This window comes from Aphelocoma coerulescens, chromosome 10 (assembly GCF_041296385.1).
Source record: "Aphelocoma coerulescens isolate FSJ_1873_10779 chromosome 10, UR_Acoe_1.0, whole genome shotgun sequence".
Classification (NCBI taxonomy): Eukaryota; Metazoa; Chordata; class Aves; order Passeriformes; family Corvidae; genus Aphelocoma; species Aphelocoma coerulescens.
The window spans coordinates 17,082,839-17,104,716 of record NC_091024.1 but is presented as its reverse complement, the minus strand read 5'-3'; the positions used below and the strand labels follow the sequence as shown (position 1 = coordinate 17,104,716).

General features: G+C 40.7%; 2 protein-coding genes across 6 annotated transcripts in view; one reads left to right on the top strand and one right to left on the bottom strand.

Annotated features, from left to right (window-relative positions):
- Nucleotides 1-9,193, bottom strand: part of RAB8B (RAB8B, member RAS oncogene family) — a 29,653-nt gene extending 20,460 nt beyond the window's left edge. For all 5 annotated transcript variants that reach the window (XR_011154119.1, XR_011154120.1, XM_069025622.1 and 2 more), the window contains exon 1: nt 8,986-9,193. Coding sequence is in view for 3 of the 5 variants with exons in the window: in XM_069025622.1 (XP_068881723.1) it covers nt 8,986-9,109 (124 nt within the window). In the remaining 2 variants the exon portion in view is untranslated. The remainder of the gene's footprint in view (nt 1-8,985) is intronic.
- Nucleotides 9,194-16,846: 7,653 nt separating this feature from the next.
- Nucleotides 16,847-21,380, top strand: RPS27L (ribosomal protein S27 like). The gene is made up of 4 exons (XM_069025624.1): nt 16,847-16,978; nt 17,308-17,416; nt 19,690-19,800; nt 20,883-21,380. Exons 1-4 carry the CDS (start codon nt 16,862-16,864, stop codon nt 20,909-20,911), a joined length of 366 nt encoding a protein of 121 aa, XP_068881725.1. The 5' UTR covers nt 16,847-16,861; the 3' UTR covers nt 20,912-21,380.
- The last annotated feature ends 498 nt before the right edge of the window (nt 21,381-21,878 follow it).

Here is a 21,878-nt window from a genome sequence, read left to right as displayed (position 1 = left end):
TTATTTTAAGGATTATTTATAGACTGCCTGTCTCTAAGAGGAATGCATTAACTTTGCTGACTAGAGAACATACTCCTTTCAAGACAACATGCAACTGAAGAGCAGCAAACATTAAAACTGGCCAACAGACTTGAACTGAGGCTACAGTTTTACCACTGAAACTGGGGTAGACACTGCCAGGACCAGGTGTCACAACCAAATCCTTTTCTCCTTTGAACTCACTCATCTATGCGAGTTCCATAATTCCGTTTACCACCATCTGTAACAACAACTGATAGCATAAGCTGAGAGCACAGGTACTCCCAGCCACATTTCTCCTGTGAGTAGCAGAGCACACACTCTGTTGAACCAGGCACTAAACTGAAGCCCTAGTTAACAGAGACCCAGAGGGAGCCCACAAGTAGCTTGCCAATAGCTCCAGTGTGGATTCTAGAGCAGGCTATCACCTGACCAGCTGCAGCTCCATGGCAGTGCAGGAATTGCTCTCTATGTCACACTCCAGCTAGGGCTAGGTATGGAAGAGAAACAGCTGCAGTGACCTCCCAGGGACCCAGCCCCACATTCACTCAACCTGTAATGCAGCTATGGGAGACTTGTGCATATATCATCTACTTTGAAGCTCTTCTTTGCCTCAGGTCTCCAGGATGTGTGGTGTACAGCTTCCTACAACATGAAAAAATACCTCTGCCATGTGTTTTAATGCATAAGAACACCAGACTTCCCCATCCAGAAGATGGCTTATGAATACAAATATTTGATTCTTCTTTCAGAAGTCCAGTGCTTAATACAAGATGACATGTGATTGGTCCTTATCAAAAGCATAAATTAATAGGTAAGACAAAAAAAAAAAAAAAAAAAAAAAAAAAAAAAAAAAAAGGCACAAAAAACCCCAACCCCAAAGTGGAATCCCCAAGAACAAGAAAAAATTATCCCAAAACTCTTGCCCATAAATGATCTATGTTTGTAGGTGTAGAAAACATAGAAAATTATGTCTTTAACCAAAATAACTCTAACTGAATATTGCTGTCAGGAAAAAGACAAAAAGACAAAATAATTACTTTGTCCAAAGTCAGCATCTTAAGAATTCAAAAGGTTGAAAAAATGGCTTATTAAAAAAGTCCCATGCAATTAATACTGCCTTGCCACCACCATTAAAAGTTCATTGTTTATTATTCGTATACCAAGCTTCAGTTGTGACAAAAAGAACAGGCCCAAAAGATTAGGTTTGGTTTTGTTCCCTAATTTTTGGTCCTGGTAAACCTATGTCTGTCCAGTGAGAAATAGAGATGCCACTTCTTTTTTAAAAAGCCTCTTAAAAATTTCAGGGCTCTACATGAACTGGCTATTCAGAGTGAAGAAATAAAGACTTTGGGGGGCCAGAACACTGTTTGTTTAAAACAGAAGAGGTGCTACATGAAAAACAAGCACAGCGAGTGTCCCGGGATTCACAAAGCAAAGCAAGAACTGGGATGTCCATGACTACTTACACATACAATGCCCTCACACAGTACAAACAAAACACTTTGTACCTTCTATTCCAGCTGTGCCTGTGACCACATACAAACCCCATCAGCTGCAGATTTAACACAGGTGTGGAAAACACCATGGGAACAGTTGCTATGGACAGGTGATCACTGCTATAGCCCAACAACTCAGACTGCCAAGCACTTCCTTGAGAGGTTCATGGATGCCACAAGAGCATCAGAGAAGTAAAAACAAGTTAAATTGGATAATGTTAGAGCAGGTATAAATGACATGTGACCATGGTAAAGACAGAAGCGATGAAATGTTTGGAAGATTTATAGGAACGCACAAACACTGCACTCACTTTAGAGGGTACAGACCTGCTTACACTGGAAGAAGAAGTACGGAGAACAAGGGTATTACCAGGAACATAAATATGCAACAAAAAAAAGCACATATCAACAATACCAGTAAGACAGTTCTCGGCTTTAACTGATACTCTGTCCAAAAGGATCCAAGAAGAGCAAAATGTCTCATCCAGCAAGAATTATCTTTGTTAAAATAAATAATCTAATATAAGAATTTCAGTTAGAGTCTGAAATATAGTTCTTTTTTAGAAGCAAGTGTAGAAAGTACCTAGTGAGGGAGCAAAATCAGGCCAAAAAGTCAAAGCAGAAGGTTTAAAGTTACTGAAGTTATTTTTATAGACAGCACTCTCAACAGCCCCAAAACATCATTTTTATCAAAGGCTTTTTTAAACCCATATTTTAACATGGGGTAAGTAAGCATGTGGGGGTTTTGGTTTGTCTTTTGCTTGCTTGTTTGGGAAGTAAAGGACATGAGAGAAGAAGGGCTGCTTTAACTTCTTACATGAATGACAAAACAGGCCTTTTTTTGAAAGGTTTTTACTACCTATATTAATGGGCAAAGCCACCTAACTTAAGAAAGGTCATACTTGTCTTTCTGGCACATAGCTGTTTTCTTCTCCTGCATCACACAAGGTTCTTCTAATGAATTCATTTTAATTAATTCTTTAATTTCTTCATCTGCTTTTCCTGCTTTGCATGTTCTAAGTACTCCTCTCTACATCACTTCTGCTAAGCCAGAGTTCCCCCAGGCATTTACTCTATCTTCCTCCTCCCTTCCATGCTTGGGTTGACACAGATAATTTACTCCATCTTTAACCCCATCAGAAGTCTCCCCATACAGACAAGATATTTTGATTCAGTAAAGGAAAGCTATTTCTCTCTGGCAGGTGAAAGAAGGGAGGATTTTGTTGGGAGGTGTGGGTCCAGATGTGGTGCCAGACTCTGACTAGTAACCAGCCTGCTTGACATGTTCTTTGATGTTGCCATACATATAAGAGGATACCACTGACATTCAACATCAGGATTCTTTTCTCTGGTGCCCAAAGCAGAACAGTGTGCAATGGCAGCAAAATTAACACATCTTAAACTTGGTCAATTGTTTGTTCTCCCTAGAAGAGAAGCCTTCTGACACATACAGTACTTTACTTGCCTTTACCTACATCCAATCTAATCAGAAGTGTCATAGCTTACATTTAATAGGAAAGTTTACTATAAACCACATGATTAAATTGATATTAGATGCAATTACTGGTCAAAAACCCTGTAAAAGGCACTAAATTACAACCCACTGCAGCCTCTGTTGGGACAGGAAGTTGCTGACCTAAGTTTTGAGTTGCAAGTCTAGTAACTAGAAGCCTCTGGATCAAGTTTTGGGCACCACAGCAAAAGAAAGATAAAAAGCTTTAGAGAGGGTCTAGAGGAGGGCCATGAGGATGGTGAAGGGTCTGGAGGGGAAGCCTTACAGGGACAGCTAAGAGCACTTGGTCTGTTCAGCCTGGAGCTGGACTCGAAGATCTTTATGGGTCTGTTCCAACTCAGGATATCCCGAGTCTATGATTCTAACTGTGCAAAAGCCTTACACAGTGCAACTTTTTTGATGTTACTATTATTCCTAGTTTGCCCACATTAGAAAAGCATCAGAGCTATTTTATATATCTAGTCAGCCTGATGACTTGGCACTTAAGCTACCATAACATCCAATTAAAGATAAAAAGCAATATAATATATTTTGAATTAAAACCACCTAACTTCCACCACAAAACATGAAATAAAGCATCATTATAAACACCGCATGTATTATTATTATTATTATTATTATTAATTTCAGTAAATTCTGAAATAAGATAGTCCAAGATGTATTTCTACTAAAAGGATGCCCTACTGCAGAAGGACAAGGAAATCCTTCCTAAAAAGTACATTAAAAATTCCCAAACAAAAGCTGTTTGTCTTCAATACCTCTCTCAAAGCCTGTATCCATCAACCAAGACATTTGTTCCTACACTTACTCAATGTTAGTCTGTGTTCTTAACTTTCCATTCAAACCAAGTCACAAAAGCAGCTCTAAACTGCCCTCCTGTCACTCAAATAACCAGTAACACATAACCAAGACAGACCTCCATCTGCCAATTAGGAATAGGCATCAACAGTTAGACATCTGTCACACTGTTTCAGAGTAAAACACGCAACACAAAAGCAGCAGCAGCATTTTTAATAAAAGCCAAACAATTTAAATTCCATTGTTGGCTTGTTGCAGAATACAGTAAGATAATGCAACCTCATCAGCAGATGAAAATCAAAGTTAAGATGTCCTTTGTTACCAGCTATGTGTTAGTACCAAATTTAAAGTTACAAGAGACACAAACTTTAATGCTTTTAACCTGCGATACCTTCAGATAAAACTTCCTGTCCAACATCAGGATATCATCATGCTGACCACCCACCACAGACCTTGAAAACAGAATCGTTCTTCCAGTTTCATATTTACCTCCACAAAACTGTCTTCCCTATTCCATGTAAACCCTTTCCTGAAGAGATACTCTAGTCCCAGATCCTACAAGCCTTGAACACACACTTCCACTCTGTAGATACGTGTAACGGTGCCACCTGAGTGTGAGTGAACTCACCTCAGTCACTTCAAAGTCCAAACAACAATCTGTTTGTAGTAATGACCATTAATAAAGTACTCCTGACAATGCTTTCCTGATGCTTCCCTGCTTCTGCTCATCTATCATTGATGTGTTTTCTTCTACAGCTCCAACCATCTGGAGAAGTCCAAAAGAAATTGATTGAATAAGGATAGGAAATGCTGAAGCTTAATTGGGAGGGTGGGGAAAAAAACCCAAACCCCAACAAAGCAACAATCAATCCTTTGCCCATCATACAAATAAGTAACCCTGGAGAAGAAGAGTAGAAATATTCAATGAGGCATGATTTGACTTGAATACACTAAAACAATTTCCATTACACATTACAGATATGGAAATTTCACTGCAAAAGGGAAGTTGATAATTTTGCTTGACAAAGGATTTTCATTGAAGTGTTCAAAGGTCAGCACACACGTGCTTGCCTGTCAGAGTAGTGTCCTATTTTGGAAGATGTAGGCTAAGGAAAAGTTACTTCTCTAAAATCAACAAATGGCTTCAACTCTCAGATACAGTACTATCTTGTGGGCAACTTCCTGTCAAATGCTGGTATCATCCTGGATTAAAAAAATAAATACTACAAATTTTGTTTCTGTCAGCAAGCCTTTGTACTAAATCAGAAATGCTATCAGCTACAAAGATTCGACTTTACTCTCATAGAAACCAGTTGATACAAAAAAGTTGAAAGGATTGCAAAAAATAAACCTTATTATTTGAAATTATAAACCAAATCCAGTTTTACCAGACCATACTACTTGAACAGCAAGTTAAGATACTTAAAGACCGCTAAATTAATGCTTCTGATTCTTGTGTATCGTACTGAAACTACTAGCAAAATGCACACGAGATACTCCAAGATAAGTTTTGCTTTAGGAGCTGTTAAGTATGAAAATGAGCTGACTCAACTGCATTTTACTTTCCATGTAGAAGTGTGCAAAAGCAGAAGTTTCCACTCAGGAAGCAAACCAAACAACACAACCTTACATAATACACTCCCACTGTAAAAAAGGTTTATCCCATGTTCACAGTGAAAAGCTGATCCTCACTAGAGACCACAGCAGCACTTTTAGAAATTCTCCTAAGAGAGCTCCCGAGCCCTGTATAAAAAATTAAAAGCTGCTGAAGGGCAAGGACCTGTCATGTCTAAAGGTGCTCAAGGCCAATCTGTGCTTTCACAGAGTAAAAATGCATCACTTTGAATAAACCAAAGATTACTGGTTCACTTCTCATAATGGGCAGCAAAGTCTCCTGAAGGTGTTAGTTATGCCACATAGTGAAGACAGAGACATGAAAGCTCTTGCACCAACAGTCAAAAAAAGAATAAAAGAAGTTTGATGAATTGCAAATACATATGCATTGCACTTTTATCACACTTCTTATGCAACTGTTGGCCACAGGACACCAGGCTGGAAGTCCCTGCTCTTTGAATCAGTACAACGTTGATTATGATTATGAGCATGACCAAAGTCTTGAGGAGAAAAGTCAAAGGAGCATTTCCCAACCTCCAAGCAATCTACATGGATGTTGTAGCCTTACATGTATGCTTTGCAAGACAGCAAAACAGAAGGCAATGTGCAAAGTACGGCAGGAGTATACCATGCACAATGACAAAGTAACTACAATTCATTACTGACTTATTTCTATCATATGAGCACTGAGAAGTAAAACAATTATTTTAGAATAAAACAGTATTTCCATACCTCCCTCCTACTTTACTTTTTTCCTTTTGTAAAGTGTTTCCATTGCTCTGGTAACTGGACTGTTGTAGTTTAACCCTGGTTAAACTACCGAAGAACAATAGGAGTGGGAAATTGCAAGGAAGTTATCTGGTACTTGGATATGATGTGGGCCCTTTCATCATGGCAATAGAGATTGTTTTAACTTTTGGACCTAAAATGTAAGAAAAAGCTGAAACTGTCAAAAATTTAACCCCGCATAGTTAAAAAAAGTCTAAATTACTTGCCTCACTCACAAATAGCATGTAAGTACATAAGATTAAATGACAAAATTTGATGTCAACACATCTCAAACACACGCCTTCTTAGACTTCTACAGTAAAACCAAGTCTGATCTTGTTAGCAGAGACAGACCAGAGGAGACTGAGGGCACATAATGTCACACAAACTAATTAAAATCACTGTTAATTGAACACACATCCTAGGTACCATTCTACTGTAGAATCCACTTCACGGAGAACATACAAACCAAACAGCCTAGCAGCTCATACTCCAGGAACACTCAGTGTACTCAATGAGGAATGCTAATCTGGGGACCTTAAAACTTGAACTGGCAGAGCAGCCTGTTTGAGAAAAATGCTGCTTCCCTGCACCTCCTTCCACACCATGGTTAACTATGACTTATCAGTCAAGGAAAAAAAAGCAGAGCTGTTAAAAACGGAATTCCCCCAAGCTCATCAGATGGACCAGTTTTGACTGTAAAACCAACTACTATTGAGAAGCCACTAAAAGATAGAGAAAGGGCATGTGAGCACATCTTCAAGAACAGGTTAGAGCCACATGATTGACCTACGATTAATATACACAATACACGAGGAAGACTGAAAAAAACCCCAAGTATTTTTATTCAAGCATATGTCAGCATTTCTATGAACAGTTTCACTATTTCCTGCATTGTCAACTTTCCTGTTTGGAGGTTCTTTGCTGAAAAATAAAAAGGGACTGGAATTATAAGAAGGAAAACATAACTGTGAAATCACAACTGCTACCTATGGAATTAGAAGTATGCCTCAGTTATTAGTAAGTTTCTTAAGCTGATTCATTTTGAAAATAAGGCCCCTGCAAAAGCAAATATAAAGGAAGGAAATGAGAGCAAATCCCATATTTACTGAACACAGTAAGAAAAAACAACAGCATATTCACAGTCCTCAAGACTTCAAAGTGAATCAGTGAGGGAAAAAAAATATATCAAGGGCTAAGCAGTTCAAGAAACATCAAGAAAATGGTTGGAAGAGACACACCCATTTATGTTAGCTGTCTCTTTAGAAGTATAAAGAAGTAGCACAGTATCAAAGTAGGCTCTTTTTTTCAATGATACAGCATTTATTAATGTTTATTAAGCCTTTTATTGTACTGCAGGTACAGAAAAATACTAGTTAAGGTAAAATGCTACTCAGGCCTTAATCAGCTGGTATTACTGATACAGAATTTTGAAAACAGTTGCAGCGAGAGAAATGTGCCAGAAAAATGCAGATAAACTGTTTTTAAAGCATTAGAACTGACAGCACACCTAATTTAGTCAATCACATGTGCCTAAATATTGTTTCTTCCTTGTGCACCAAGTTCTGCACAATAAAATGTCTGAAAAGGATAGGGCATTAGGGTATCATACAACAAGTTACACACTATTCCACCTCATCTTGAAATCAATTTCTTTTTAATAGAGTCTACTCATTCTCTTAGTGTTATTTTTTAAAGTCAGCATTAGTTTTGCCCTCCTAAATACTAGTAATCTCCACTGCAGTTTATTCCTTCATCCCCAAAACAGTGTACTTCACTTTAAAAGTGACCTCAGCTACAAGTAGCTAACTATAAATCTCAAGTCTTGCCACACTGTAATTTCAATTCAACTCTATCTCAGCGAAGGCCTTAAAAATTTTGCTTGTTTATTTCAGCAGAGTATTCTAAAATTGACAGATGTTACAAAAATATAAGTCACAACAACCTGGTTTGATATATCACACCTCACTGTCATTAAAAAAGGTTAGTGAAGCTTAGAAACCCCTTTTCTGAACCAAATTTAGGACAAAACTCAACGTTCGTCGAGGAGGTTCTTCCACCTAGTCACTAAGGGGCTTCTGTAGTGGACTGAGGAGCTCGAACGGAACTACTCCAAATCTCAAAAACGTGACCTTTATGTTCACGAACACACACATGCATTAGAAGTGCTGAGGGAAGAACTGAGAGATGAACCACCTGCCTAGAGCGTTCAGTCAGTGTCACTACGCAGCTCAGCACGAGCCACAGGCAGCTCGAGCAACCCCCGCCCTCCACCACTTTCCGAAAATCTCCACCTAAACACGAGACGCCCCACAACGGGAGAGCCCGAGAAGCCGCCGTTCTGCCAGAGGCCGGCAGCGCTGCGGGCTCGGCGCGGGGCCCCGATCGCGCCGGGAAGGGGCTGCGGGCTCCGCCCGCGGCACAACAACGGCGGCGGCGCGGCCCGGCCCGGCACAACTGTTGCTGTGGCGGGGCACGGCAGGCGCCGGGGCCGCTGCGGGACCGGCTCGCACCCTGCGGGCCCCGCCAGGGCCGCGGCACCTTCCCTCCCCCCGGATAATCCCTCCCAAGAGCGGCGGCGCTGGGCTCCCGCTGCCCCCGGCCCCTTCTCCCGCACTGGGCCGGGCACGGCCCAACCGCGGCCCCGACCCCGGGCGGCGAGACGGGCGGTGCCCCCCGCCCTTCTCTCCCTCCTTCCCTCCCGCCCTGCTCGGCCCCGGGCAGGACCCCTCGCCCGCCGGGATGGCGGCGCCCGGCCGCGGGAGCGCCCCTCACCGATGGTGGAGATGAAGGTGGTGTTGAAGGCGTCCTCGCTGAAGCGGAAGAGCAGGCAGGTCTTGCCCACGCCCGAGTCCCCGATCAGCAGCAGCTTGAACAGATAGTCGTAAGTCTTCGCCATCTTCGCCTGGGTTCGGCTCGCCGCCGCAGCAGGAGGGGGCGAACGCGGGAGGGAAGGAGGGCGGGATTCTGGCGGGAGGGACGGGAAGGGAAGGCGGGAGGAGGCGGCCCCGCGGACGCGTCACGGCGCCGGAACCGCCGGGCCCGACGGGGGCTGTGGTCCGCGGGCCCGGCACGCACTGAGGATGTCTGGGGCTTTGCTGTCACTGCGCGGTCACATGGCCGCGTCCCACGGGGCTCAATTCTCTCTGGATCCTGGCAAGAGTTATAAAAAGCGTCAGGTAGTTATGTGTTCTAGTGGCACGTTAAATAATGGCATAATACTCCACGTCACCAATAAGTGAGTGTAATGTGTGACCTCAGAAATTTACATGCTGCCCCGGGCCTGTCAACTCAGAAAAAAACTTACACACACAACACAAAAATTATTTTCATGTGGTCTCACATAACAGTGGAAAGGGGGATATTCTACAAGATATCTACTCTGGAACAGTTCAAACACTTTCGCCCATCTTTTTTTCCACTAATAATTACCTCTTGGTGTAAGGCAGCCTCATTATGTATTCATTATAGTATGTTCCCCACAGGATGTCACAAGGCACTATAAAAATAAATAGCACTACTGAAACACTTCGAAATGACAACAAAGAGTTACTGCTTTAATTTAATTTAAAGACTGTAGCCTTCAGACAAGCTATAAACAGAACTCTCTTAACACTATAAATCACTAGAACAGTGCTCGGTTTCCTCTTAGCAAAAACAGGGAAAAGAGACATTTTCCCCAAATCATTCATCAAAGTTTCTATTAGTTATAACCCAGCTGATGACTGTAAAAGGTCCTTTCTCACTTCTGGGGTGGTTTTTTTTTGTTTTTGTTTGTTTGTTTGTTTGTTTGTTTGTTTTTGTTTGGGTTTTTTTTGTTTTTTTTGGGGGGGGTTGTGTATGTTAACTTGGCAAATATATATGCTGAGTTCTATAGATAATCAAACAAAATTAGTTTTGAATATTAAAGCTCTCTCATACATTGTTTTAGCCTCCTGCAAGCACACAAAGAATCACCTCATGACATTAAACAACAATTTGATGGGATGAAATAGGGCTAAGCTAGTCTAATGCCTGGCTACTGCTGTATTTGTGCACTGAGGAATCACTCCAGACAAATACCTTCAGCCATTTTAATCCTTGAAAAAGCAAAACGTATTCTGCTCCTAGTTACTAATCATCCAAATTTTCCCTGTTAAGAGTCTCAGTTTCGTGGTATTCCTGGCCAATATGTTTGTGGTAGCAAATCATGAAAAATCCATTGACAGATGGGATGTAAATCTCTGTACAAGGTGAATTCAGCAAGAGCTTGTCATGAATGCTAATCTAACTTCCAGTTAATTGGATCAAAATATAACAATATAATTTTATATCTATACTTTTATATGCATCATCATAATTCAAGTGAAAAAAATTCTTTTTCTTATTTATAGTAATTGTTTGATTGAGACCTCTGGAAGACCAGGATATCATCTGATAGAGGAGAATGAAAGCTGCAAAACAAGGATGGGGGGAATTGCCAGTTCTTTTTTTTTTAACACACCTGAGGACCTCTGCCTAGTTCAGGCCAGAATTTGGAAACATGGCTGCTTGGATTGTTTTTGTACTGTATAATTAGCAGTTGGGCTGTTTAAATGTTAAGATGAGTTGTTACACTACTTATTACAAGAATTGAGTTTATAAATTATAATGGCAACCTGGCAGCTGAAACAGTCAGACCAAATTGCTTAATTATTCAGTCTAACATGAATAATTGGATTATAGGAAACTGAAAATGAAAAACTAATCTCTGAAACATTTCCATGTAGCTGTACTTTCAGAGACATGAGTTGCTGTGTACTGTAATTATGGCCATGCTGAAGATTACTACACAAACATATTTCAGCATTGAAGAGAGAAATTTTGGGGTTAATATTCACTCTTGAGTTTTATGGAACACATAGGCTTTCATATGTCTCCAGAGCAATATGTTTGCGATTGCCATCTGTTACTCAAGAGTATTTTTATAGAAAAATAATGCAAATTACTTCCCTCTTAAATTACACTGGTGCTTTGCAATAGTGTGTTCTGCTCTGATTTGGAAAAGTGCCAGTTTGCCACATTCAAGGGACAGATGTTTACTTAACCATGAACTTTAAAAACAAGATATAAAAATTAAGTTACAATTTTTGATTTTCTAGAATATGAAAAAACTGAAATTGTTCAATTATATACCTTGTAATATGTTAGTAAAACTTTGAGGAGTACTATCAAAGCTGTTAAGGTTCAATAACCACACCTCTACGATACCTGTTCCACGAAAACCCTTTGGAACCCAGTCTTTGTCATGGCACCAAATTGGAAAAGTTAACATTTGGTTGATGTTTCATTACAGTCAAATGGATCAAAAATTCTTTTCTTTTCTGGCATGGGAAAACCACTGAGGGGATCACTGAACATGTAGGAAATAGAAGAGATTTGAAACTATGGTTTACCTTTCGTCACTATGCAAAAGCAGATGGTACTGTAACAGTTTGATTCTGTTTTGTACATTTCAAAAAAAACAGAATTTTAAAAGCCTTTACGATCCTTAAATTACTACTCTACCATTTTGCCTGAATAGAATCATAGAATCATTAAGGTTTGAAAAGAGCTCTGAGATCATTGAGTCCAACCTTTGACCAAACACCACCTTGTCAACTAAGCCAGAGCACAAAGTGCCATGTCCAGTCCTTTCCTGAATGCTTCCAGGGATGATGACTCCGTCACCTCCCTGGGCAGGTCATTCCAATGTGTAATCACCCTTTCAGTGAAGAAATTCTTCCCCATGTCCAACCTAAACCCTCCCTGGAGCAGCTTGAGGCCATGTGCTCTCATCCTGTCACTTATTCCCTGGGTGAAGAGCCTGATCCCCACCTGGCTACACCCTCCCTTCAGTAGTTGTAGAGAGTGATAAATTCACCCATGAGCCTCCTTTTCTCCAGGCTAAACACCCCCAGCTCCCTGAGCTGCTCCCCATCTGACTCGTGCTCCAGACCCTTCCCAGCTCTGTTGTCCTTCTTTGGACTCACTCCAGCACTTCACCGTCTTTCCTGAGTTGAGGAGCCCAGAACTGGATGCACCCCCCAGGACAGGGAGATGGTCACTGCCCTGGTCCTGCTGGACACACCATTGCTGCTGCAGGTCAGGTGCCATTTGCCTTCTTGCCCACCTGGGCACACCTGGGCTCATGTTGAGCCACTGTCAACCAGGACTCCCAGGTTCTTTTCTGCTGGGCAGCTTTCCAGCCCCTCTGCCCCAGCCTGTAGTGCTGCAGGGCGTTGTTGTGAGCCAAGGGCAGGAGCCAGCATCTGACCTTGTTGAACCTCATACAAGTGGCCTTGGCTCCTAGATCCAGCCTGTCCAGACCCCTCTGCAGAGCCTTTCCGTCCTACAGCAGATCAACACTCCCATCCAACTTAGTGTCATCCATGAACTTCCTAACGGTGCCCTTAATCCTGTCATCCAAATCATCAATAAAGACCTCAAACAGGACTGGGCCCAGTACTGATCCCTGGGGAACACCATCAGTGACTGGTCCCAACTGGATGTGGCACCATTCACCACCACGCTCTGGGCCCAGACATCCAGACAGTTTTTAACCCAGCAAAGAGTGCACTTATCCAAGCCATGGGCTGCCAGCTTCTCCAGAAGAGTGCTGTGGGAGATGGTGTCAAAGGCTTTACTGAAGTCCAGGCAGATTTCACAGCCTTTCTCTCACCCACTAGGCAGGTAGTCTGGCCATAAAAGGAGATCAGTACCACAGTTCAAGCTTGTCCGATAAACATGTAGTCCTAATCAAGTTATGGCAGAATTCCTTTAGTCACTGGGGTGTAGGTAAAGTGCATCTGTTAAAGCCCTCAGTTTAAGAAAGGAACTAATAGGAATAGCAAAATGTAATTACTACTGCTATTCATATGCAGTAAATTCAAAATTCTTTACATACCCATAAAAAATGCCAGAAAATTCTTGTTTACCAATGCCTACATTTTAAAGAAAAAAGCAGATTATATTGCTACTTCATTCCCACTCTCATTTTTAGTTTCTCAAATAATACACATCATTACTTCTAGCTTTCAAAAAGCCTTTTCCCCCCTCAGTTCAAAGGTGAGACTGGTTAAGTAAAAAGACAACTGTGTGAAAATGTGGTTTCAGTGAAGCTCTTCGGCTCAATGCATACAAAATTGTAGAAAATTCTGCATCTTAATTGCTTAAGTATAAGGTTTAAAAAAAAAAATAGAGTTTAAAACATGTTGGTAGAACTAAGAGCCTGTTATTTTGTCACTAACTGGAATCAACAGGTCCAAGTCCTACAAAATATAATCTTATGAGGTAGTCCTGCCCTGAATGCCACCTAACCACAAGTCATTAACATGAGCTTTGCCCCTTAGCTTTTGAACTCTGCTAGCCAATATAATAATATTTTTGATGCATATCTCTAACAACTCTGACTTTGGCAGGTGCCTCTGGAATTCATTACTGTTGATGACCATCATGTGACACTCCTTTAAAAAAAAAAAGTCACTTATTCCCTGTTTCCAGTAAATAAATCTTTCACTGAAGGTAGATACTTCTGTGCTCTTTCTACACTTTATCTTACTGCATTTGATAGGTTGATATGTCCTGCTTTTAACTCGTAGTTTTAAGATCAATGCATTGGTTTAATTTACAAAGAACAGTACTCTACTGTAGTGATCTAAATGTACAAATTTTCCAATGTATATATCAGAACTTTATATAGAAGAAGTTAAATCAAGTCATTATTGGGAAAAGAAATTACACAAAGTACGTACAGTTCAAGTCCAGGAAGAAAAAACACTGTAAGATTCTTATCTGTAAAATCCATTAATTTCAAAGTTTGCTATTACAATAGTGCTAAAAATGGACTTTCTTCAGTTTCCACTGCTAATCTAAACTGTCTGAGCATAAGTATATTTAAACCAAACTATTACATGCCACAGTTTACACCATTAGTTTACAATCAATTAAAATTATAACTCTTAATTCTTAAGTACAGACAAAACCACAGCCAGGTCACATTCTGGACCAAACATACCACTTGAAGTGAACCTACTTCTTTTGAGTGCAGCTTCGAGGTGGTTAGTGAAAAGAAATCTAAATGGTCTTAACGATAGTATTACAGAGACACCCATCCCCATTTTAGTATTCTAGACAACTACTACAAGCATTAGTAGGGTGAATTTGGTTTTTTTTTAATCAGTCACTACACACTTCTTCAGTGACCACAGGCAGTTTATACAAGGTTCTGTAGTAAAACCTCCCAAAAGCCATTTTTCTCACAATGACAAAGCAAATCCTAAGGAGCCACCCAAATTCAGGTGCAGAAGGCCACAAATAGAGCAGAACGAAGCAGTACCAGGGACAGCAGGTGCTCATCACAGTGAGGGCTTGCAGGCTGTCCCAGCCCAGCAGGAACCCACCCACAATGCATGTCCTCAGAGACACAGATTCAGCTTTCAAACACAAGAGACTGATACTCGCAATGCGGGAAAAACCCAACTGTCATTATGTTGTTTTTAAACATTTCCAGATCAGCTTTTGGAATTTTTCTGTTGTCATTCTATGACAGATAAAGTTTCTTGATCTTTTCTCTAAAATGAGATCAAAGTCCTTGCTTGCTGGGAGAAGGCTGGAAAGAGGAAGTTGTTCTCTTAGACCTGAATCTATCTGTGTCTCCGTAGGCCAAGCCACAGACAGCAGACAGCAGCATTTGTCTCCTTGCTAACTGACACTTAAACTCAGCACTGCACTTCCGTTTTCTAAAGAGTGCACTTCAAAAAAAGCTTCAATTGTAAGATTAAAGGTAATGCATTAGAATTGACTCATACAGCAGGTCACTGAACTACGAGCAGTTACAAAAAGGAAATGAATCTCCAAGCAAAACCAAAATAGAGAACCAGAGGAATGTGTCCAAAACACATCCTGTTTTCACATCATCCTGTGTGCCCCTCCTTCCAATGAAGCTAATTTTTAATGTGACTCTAAAGTGTTCCTCAGCCACCGAGGCTTTTTGCAGGAAAGACATCTAAGGGAAAGCTAGGAGGAAGAGGTGGAAGGGCAGCACTTCAGAAGTTCTGTTTTATTGCAGGTGGTGCTTTATACATGGTGAAGGTATTTTATTTAACAAAGGAAAACATAATTCTCCTTCAAATGCTGAATCAAAAGCCTTAAGAGATTATCCTCTTTCCATTCTGCTTGCAGATAAATAACATGCATTTGAAAAGGATGGGAAGGTAGTAGGAACAGCTAAGACCCAAGAACTGACTCTGTGCTGGTAACTGGTTTATGTTCTTAGCTTCACAGGACAGCATGCAGAGGAAAGTATGAGTCAGAGCCCTTCCTATTAAATTCCCCATGATACCAGAAATACTTCCAAAATACCTCTATCTGTGTGTCATCACCAAACAGCGCATAAGGAAAAAGTGCTAACACAGCATTACAGTGTTACAAGGCTGTGACAGTGAGAAGAGGAAAAACAATATAATGACTTGGAGCACTACAACACATGGGGTTATTCTGGCAGAATAATGGAAGAGTTTGAGGTGGAAAGTATTGTGAAAGTTGTTACAGTGTCAGCACTGGAGGGACCAAGCCCAGCTTTGAGAATATTGTTGTCAGAAAGGTATGCTTCTATGAAATTATATTCTCACTTGTGTTCATGGCAAACTTTTCAAATAATCTTTGCTAAATGCATCAGTTCCGTCTTAGAAAGGCATGTTCCCTTTGGACGTTTGGGAAGCCTGCATATCAAGTGATTTTTGTAAGGTCTATATTGCCACCAGGAGGATTTCTATTGAACTACACTTTTAAAGTGTTCCAGGATAAGTACATGTGATTTTACAGACTACATTTGTGATTACTGACTTATGGAAAAAAATATTCAGTCTCTTACTAAAAAAATTAGTGATTTTAAAAAAAATTTCCACTATCTGCAATATTTTTATGTCTTATAAGTTGTCTAAATTGATTTAAGCATATGAATAATAACTAACAGAAATTCTTCTACCTTTTTCTTTTTGACTGGGATGGGAAACTGCAAAAGAATATGCTCACAGGTACAGCTTCATGCAATGTATCATTTTGTATGAAACAACATACATATGTTCAGTTCTGGGATCCTCAGAACAAGAAAGACAGGGAGAGGGTCCTGTAGAGGCCCACAAAGATGACGAGGGGTCTAGAGCATCTCTCTTACGAGGAGAGACAGCGGGAGCTGGGCCAGTTTAGACTAGAGAAGACTGAGAGGGGATTTAATTAATGCATATAAGTGTCTTCAAGGCGAGTACCAAGAGGATTGTGCCAGACCTTTTTCAGTGGTGCCCAGCAATGGGATGAGGAGCAAGAACCATAAACTAAACCACAAAAAGTTTCACCTCAGCATGAGGAAGAACTTGTGTGTAAGGTAGCAGAGCACGGGAACAGCTACCCAGGGAGGTTGTGGAGTCTCCCTGTCTTGAAGACATTCCAAACCCACCTGGACACGTTTCTGTGTCACCTGCTCTAGGTGACCCTGCCTTGGAAGGGGGTTTGGACTGAATGACCTCCAGAAGTGCCTTGATTCTGTGCCATGGGAGTGATGATTCAGTCAGCATCTAGTGTGAAGTCGATGCACTTCTAAACGGCATTTATAGCCTGAAAAGGCCAGCGTCACGTATTGGCGTGTTGGAGGCACATGTGCAGCTATTTTGCAGCGGGCACGGTCCCGCCCCCGACACGCAGCACAGGCGCGGCTCCGGCTCTGCGCCGGGCGGGAGCGCGCAGAAGGGGCGGCCCGGCGGCGGACATGCCTGTGAGTTGTTTACAGCCCTTTACCCCCGTGTCCGGTGTCGCCTGTCCTCGGGCACCGCGGGGACCTTGGGGGGCGGGGGGTAACGGAGCGGAGCGGACGCGACTGTCCCCGGTCTCCGGCCGCCGCTGCGGCCGCTCGGGCTCCCCGCTGTCCCCGGCCCCCGGAAGCCGCCGGGACCCGCAGGCGGCCGCGAAGGCCCCGGCGGGGCCCGGCCTCCCGGCCCTGCAGCCTGGCTGCGGCCGCGCTCGGGACAGCCCCGGGCCGCCAGCCCGGCTCCCATGTGGCCGCGTAACGCGCAGTGAGTGCGCTTTTCCTCTTGCCCCACCTAGCTGGCCAAAGACCTAGTGCATCCCTCCTTAGAGGATGAGAAGAGAAAGCACAAAAAGAAACGTCTTGTGCAGAGCCCAAACTCCTACTTCATGGATGTAAAATGTCCAGGTAAATATTTTAAATGTTCATACGTTACAGAAGGAACAAACCTAATTTTGTATACTGTTCATCTTCATATAACGGTTGATTATTATTATTTTTTTATCTGAGTTTCATTTATGTATTCTGTAGAGAAAAGGGTCTGTACATTGCTTTCTGTTTTTTAACAATAGAAGTGTTTTCAGTCTTTGGAAGAAGTTAATGCAATCAATCAGCCTTTTCTTTTCTGGAGGCTCTGGCATGAGACCTTCTTTAGTTGGGATTTTTCCTTTATAAAACCCTTGCAAGTAGGGAAAAACCCATCCCCCCAGATTTGCACGTATAAAAAGTGAGATTAAATGGAGGCCTTAAAGCATCCATAGCACAAGTTTCAAACAGAAGCCAACATTGTTTTCCTCCTTTTGTAAGTTAGTTCTGGAAGAGCAGCTGGAAAAACTTTTGACAAGGATATATGCAGGGATCCTGCACATATACACAGAAAGTAAAACATAAACAACATATTGCTGTTAAGAACCAAGCTGCTGTCTAGCTCGTATACAAGGGTAATAAGATGTTGCCTTATGTCCACTTTTCACAGATCTTCATTACTTTGGCTCAGAGACATCTGTATAGTCAACTTCTCTTTTATAAAGTAAACCATGGGATTTTCTAGCACCATTACAGGAATGTGCTCTACCAGTGAACAGCTTCTTTGTTCAGCAGTTACATTCATATTGCCCAATGTGGCAACTTCCTAGAAACTGCTGTAGCATAAGAAGATTATAGCAGTAAGAAAACACATAGACTTACAATAGTGATCTTCCTCACTAGAAGCAGGGAACTGTTGATGTCCTCAGGTTTTCTTACTATCTTATACTGTCTTTGTAGCCTAGTTTTCTAAGAAGCTCTGAGACATTGTATTCCATCTAAAAGTGAATTTAAACGCTTGAAAGTAAACTGGTTACTTTTAAACAGAGTTGAAGGCTAAGCCTCTGGGGGTTTTTTGGGGTTTTTTTACACTTTCTTCAAACCAGTATACATGAATGCATACTCTCTGATACAGTTAGTGTCAACATAGGCCCATAGGTCATTGGTTATCTTCATTATTGTTGGGTTAATTGTTTTTTGTGTTTGAGGGATATATCGAGCAAAGCAGGAGAGCTTCAATGATAGAATCATATGCACAAGGCATTGAAAACAGCAGATGGCCTTACGTGTCCCTGGGTCAGTGATATTGGAAATTCCTGCCTCATTACTGAATTGGATTGGGCTCATTTCCCTGCCAAACCCACAAACGCTAAAAACTCATCAACATGGAAGTTCACATGCAACAGGGGGAAAACAACATTTGCTATGATTAAATTTTAGCTGTTAGTAGTTTTTCACAAAGATTTGTACACTTACTCTTTGTAATTTAAACAAAGCAGAGATCTGTTGTTCTGTTTAATAGTACTTCTCCCTACCAAGCAGTCCTTTTGTCAGAGGACCCTCCTCGCAACATATATTCTATCTTAGCTTTCTGATCTACATGTGCTGAAAATGTAATCTCTGCTCACCTTTGCCTATTTATTTTGTATATCCACGGCCAGATTAAACCCTTTACAGGTTTTCTCCCTCCAAAAATACCTCCTGGCTAATTAAAAATACTTTTCAGGGGAAGAAATTGAAAAGCAGTGAAAATTCCATTTTTAAGCCATGTATGAGTGATTTAATTCTTTCTTAAGTCATAGAATTTATAAGTTATAGACAAAAGCATTGCATAAGGAATTAGTGAAGTTATTCTGTGCCAGTCTTTGCATTTAAATATTATGTTAGCTTTATAGAATGCAACCAAGCACAGGCCTTACATGTACCGATTATTAAACAGAAAGCAAACATAGATTGGAACAGCAGTATTTATACTCTGAGCTGCCAGACATTGTCAACAGCAGTGTTCTACTGTTACAAGTTAAATATTTCTCCAGCTGCATAGGTTCTTCTGTTCAGCAGAGAAGGCTAATCTAGAGCTGCTCAACTTCTTTGCAGGAGATGTGATAAGCAAATTAGGGCTTGTCAGCCAGCAGGCTGTGTTGATATTTGTATAGGGTCATACCAGTTTCAGTTACCTAACTTGCTTTCCTACGCATTTAAATAAAGGCAAGCACTTTGGAACACAACTATTTGCTTCATTTGGTTTGGTGTGTTGTGTAATGAAATACAGATGTATTTTTGGACAAGGGTAGTTAGAGTACCTGATTCAATTAACACATTAAAAAATGACGCTAGAAATACCCAGTGGAAAGGTTCATAATGCTGTTTTTCAGGGTGCTACAAGATCACCACTGTCTTCAGCCATGCTCAGACAGTAGTCCTGTGTGTAGGGTGCTCAACTGTCCTGTGTCAGCCAACTGGGGGCAAAGCCAGGCTCACAGAAGGTAAGGGTAATGTTACACAACCTAAATATCCCACTTATATAAAGGCATTTTATAACCTGCAAATATTTTAGCTTTGGTTTTGGAAACTGATACTGGAACACTTACTTTGCAAATTGCTTATAGAAACATTATTAATGGGCCCAGAATTGTGAATTTGTCTTCAGATTCTTTGTTTTTAAATGGCTATACAGATATGCCAGGCAGCTAAACACCTACATTGTTATCAAACACACTTTATTTTAGGTGACTTGTCATTTCCTTCAGCTTATATGATGAATACTGCTGTTTAACTCTGCGCTATGTTTAGAGCGTTAAAAAGCACCATGAAAGGAGTAGGGTACTTTTGCCAGGCTAAAGTAATTCTGTGCCACTTCTAGTCACTAATGGCTTGCCTGTTTGTTTTTAAACAGCCCTACTGTAAAGCAGTTCCCTGGCTCAAAAAAATTGTTTTGTATAAATTATAAGGGAATAAATAACCACTGATAATTATAAACAGACAACTGGTATATACAGATAACTGGTATAAAACCAGTATGTTTGAATGCAGCCCAATGTCTGGGGTATATGAAAAGCACTGGAAACACTTTAGGATTTAAAAAAAATGTAAAAACGAATCCAGATTTTACTAATTTCTTGTTCAAAGGGCAAAAGGTGAACATGTATAGAAATTACACGTAGCAGTGCTTATATAATGTGCTACCACACAGGGGTAGTAAATGTGAGGACAATACCTGAAGTAAGGCTGTTGAGCAGTTGAAAATGGTAACAACACACCTAGCAGTTGTTTCAGTTTGGGGTTTTTGTCACTAAGGAATGGAATAGTAGACTGAAATTTTAAAAGGCATCTGGAAGAAAAGAAATGGTACATCTTAATCTTATTTTAAGATGAATTGCATGAGAGCCCTGTTGTTCAGGTTGAGCTAGAGAAGACTTACAGTGCTAAATCTTCTCCTCTTGTGGTACATGAAATTTAAATTTAATCCATGAATTTTCCTACTTTCATTGGATGGACAATTTTTCAAGGCAGCCTAACAATTTTAGTGTCTAGACTATTCATATCTCTACACGTGATTTCTTTGCAGGCTGTTCATTTAGAAGAAAGCAACACTGAACAGTTCAGCATGTGATTTTTGGATCTGTGCTCCTGAAAGCCTTACCAGTTTAAAAACGCCTGTTACAACAACAATGTAATTATGATTGATTTTGTACAAATTACATGCTACTCCTGACTAATCTGCTGGAATCTCTTTCTCAATAAATGATTTGAACTGCAAGTTTTTCCTGTAAGTTTGCAGACAACTGAGCTCTATTTTTATAATTTTGCATTTAAACAGTAAAAACCTTGGACTTCCTGCAACCTTGCTCTTATTAATCATAAACTACTGCAGTGTAATGCATATAGCAACAGAAACTGCTTTAAGAACACATTTAGTGTATTTTATTACTGCAGCTACCCTAACTGCACGGGTTGCAAAAGCTAGATAGGATCTTAAATGGCTCATTTGCTTTCAATGTTGCTGTAGTCCCTTCCCCATCTTGGGTAATATGGTGATAAATAAAAATGTGAAGTTACTCACCTATGTTCAGCTGTTTCTCTGGAATGCCTGGATTTTTCCTCCCACTAATCTGATCTCAAGACTGCACTTGGTATTCTAAACTGAGATTTCTATCCAAAAAAAAAAAAAAAAAGGAATCCTTTGCAAAGCACTAAAAGCATTCAGTATAGAGAAGGCAATTGGCATATAAGAAATTGTAAGTCATGGAACTACACTAAGAGATGTGAATGGTATCTAGTCATTAAAAAAACCAGTACAGCAAACCCATGCATATTGTCAGTATTAAATACTGGCATTAAATAATTGCCTTCTTGCAATAAGGAAAAGGGTTTAATTAGTTTTTGAAAGCCATGCCTTTCTAAATTGCTGGTAAAATGGATTTTGTTTTTAACCATGACAAAACATTCAAACAAAATCTTACATATATCTTATTTTACTAAATAATATCTCAAGTTATGTATCAACATCTCTTTAAAAGTATCAGGTGTCTTGGTGAGGTAAGTATTGTTGGGATTTTCTAAT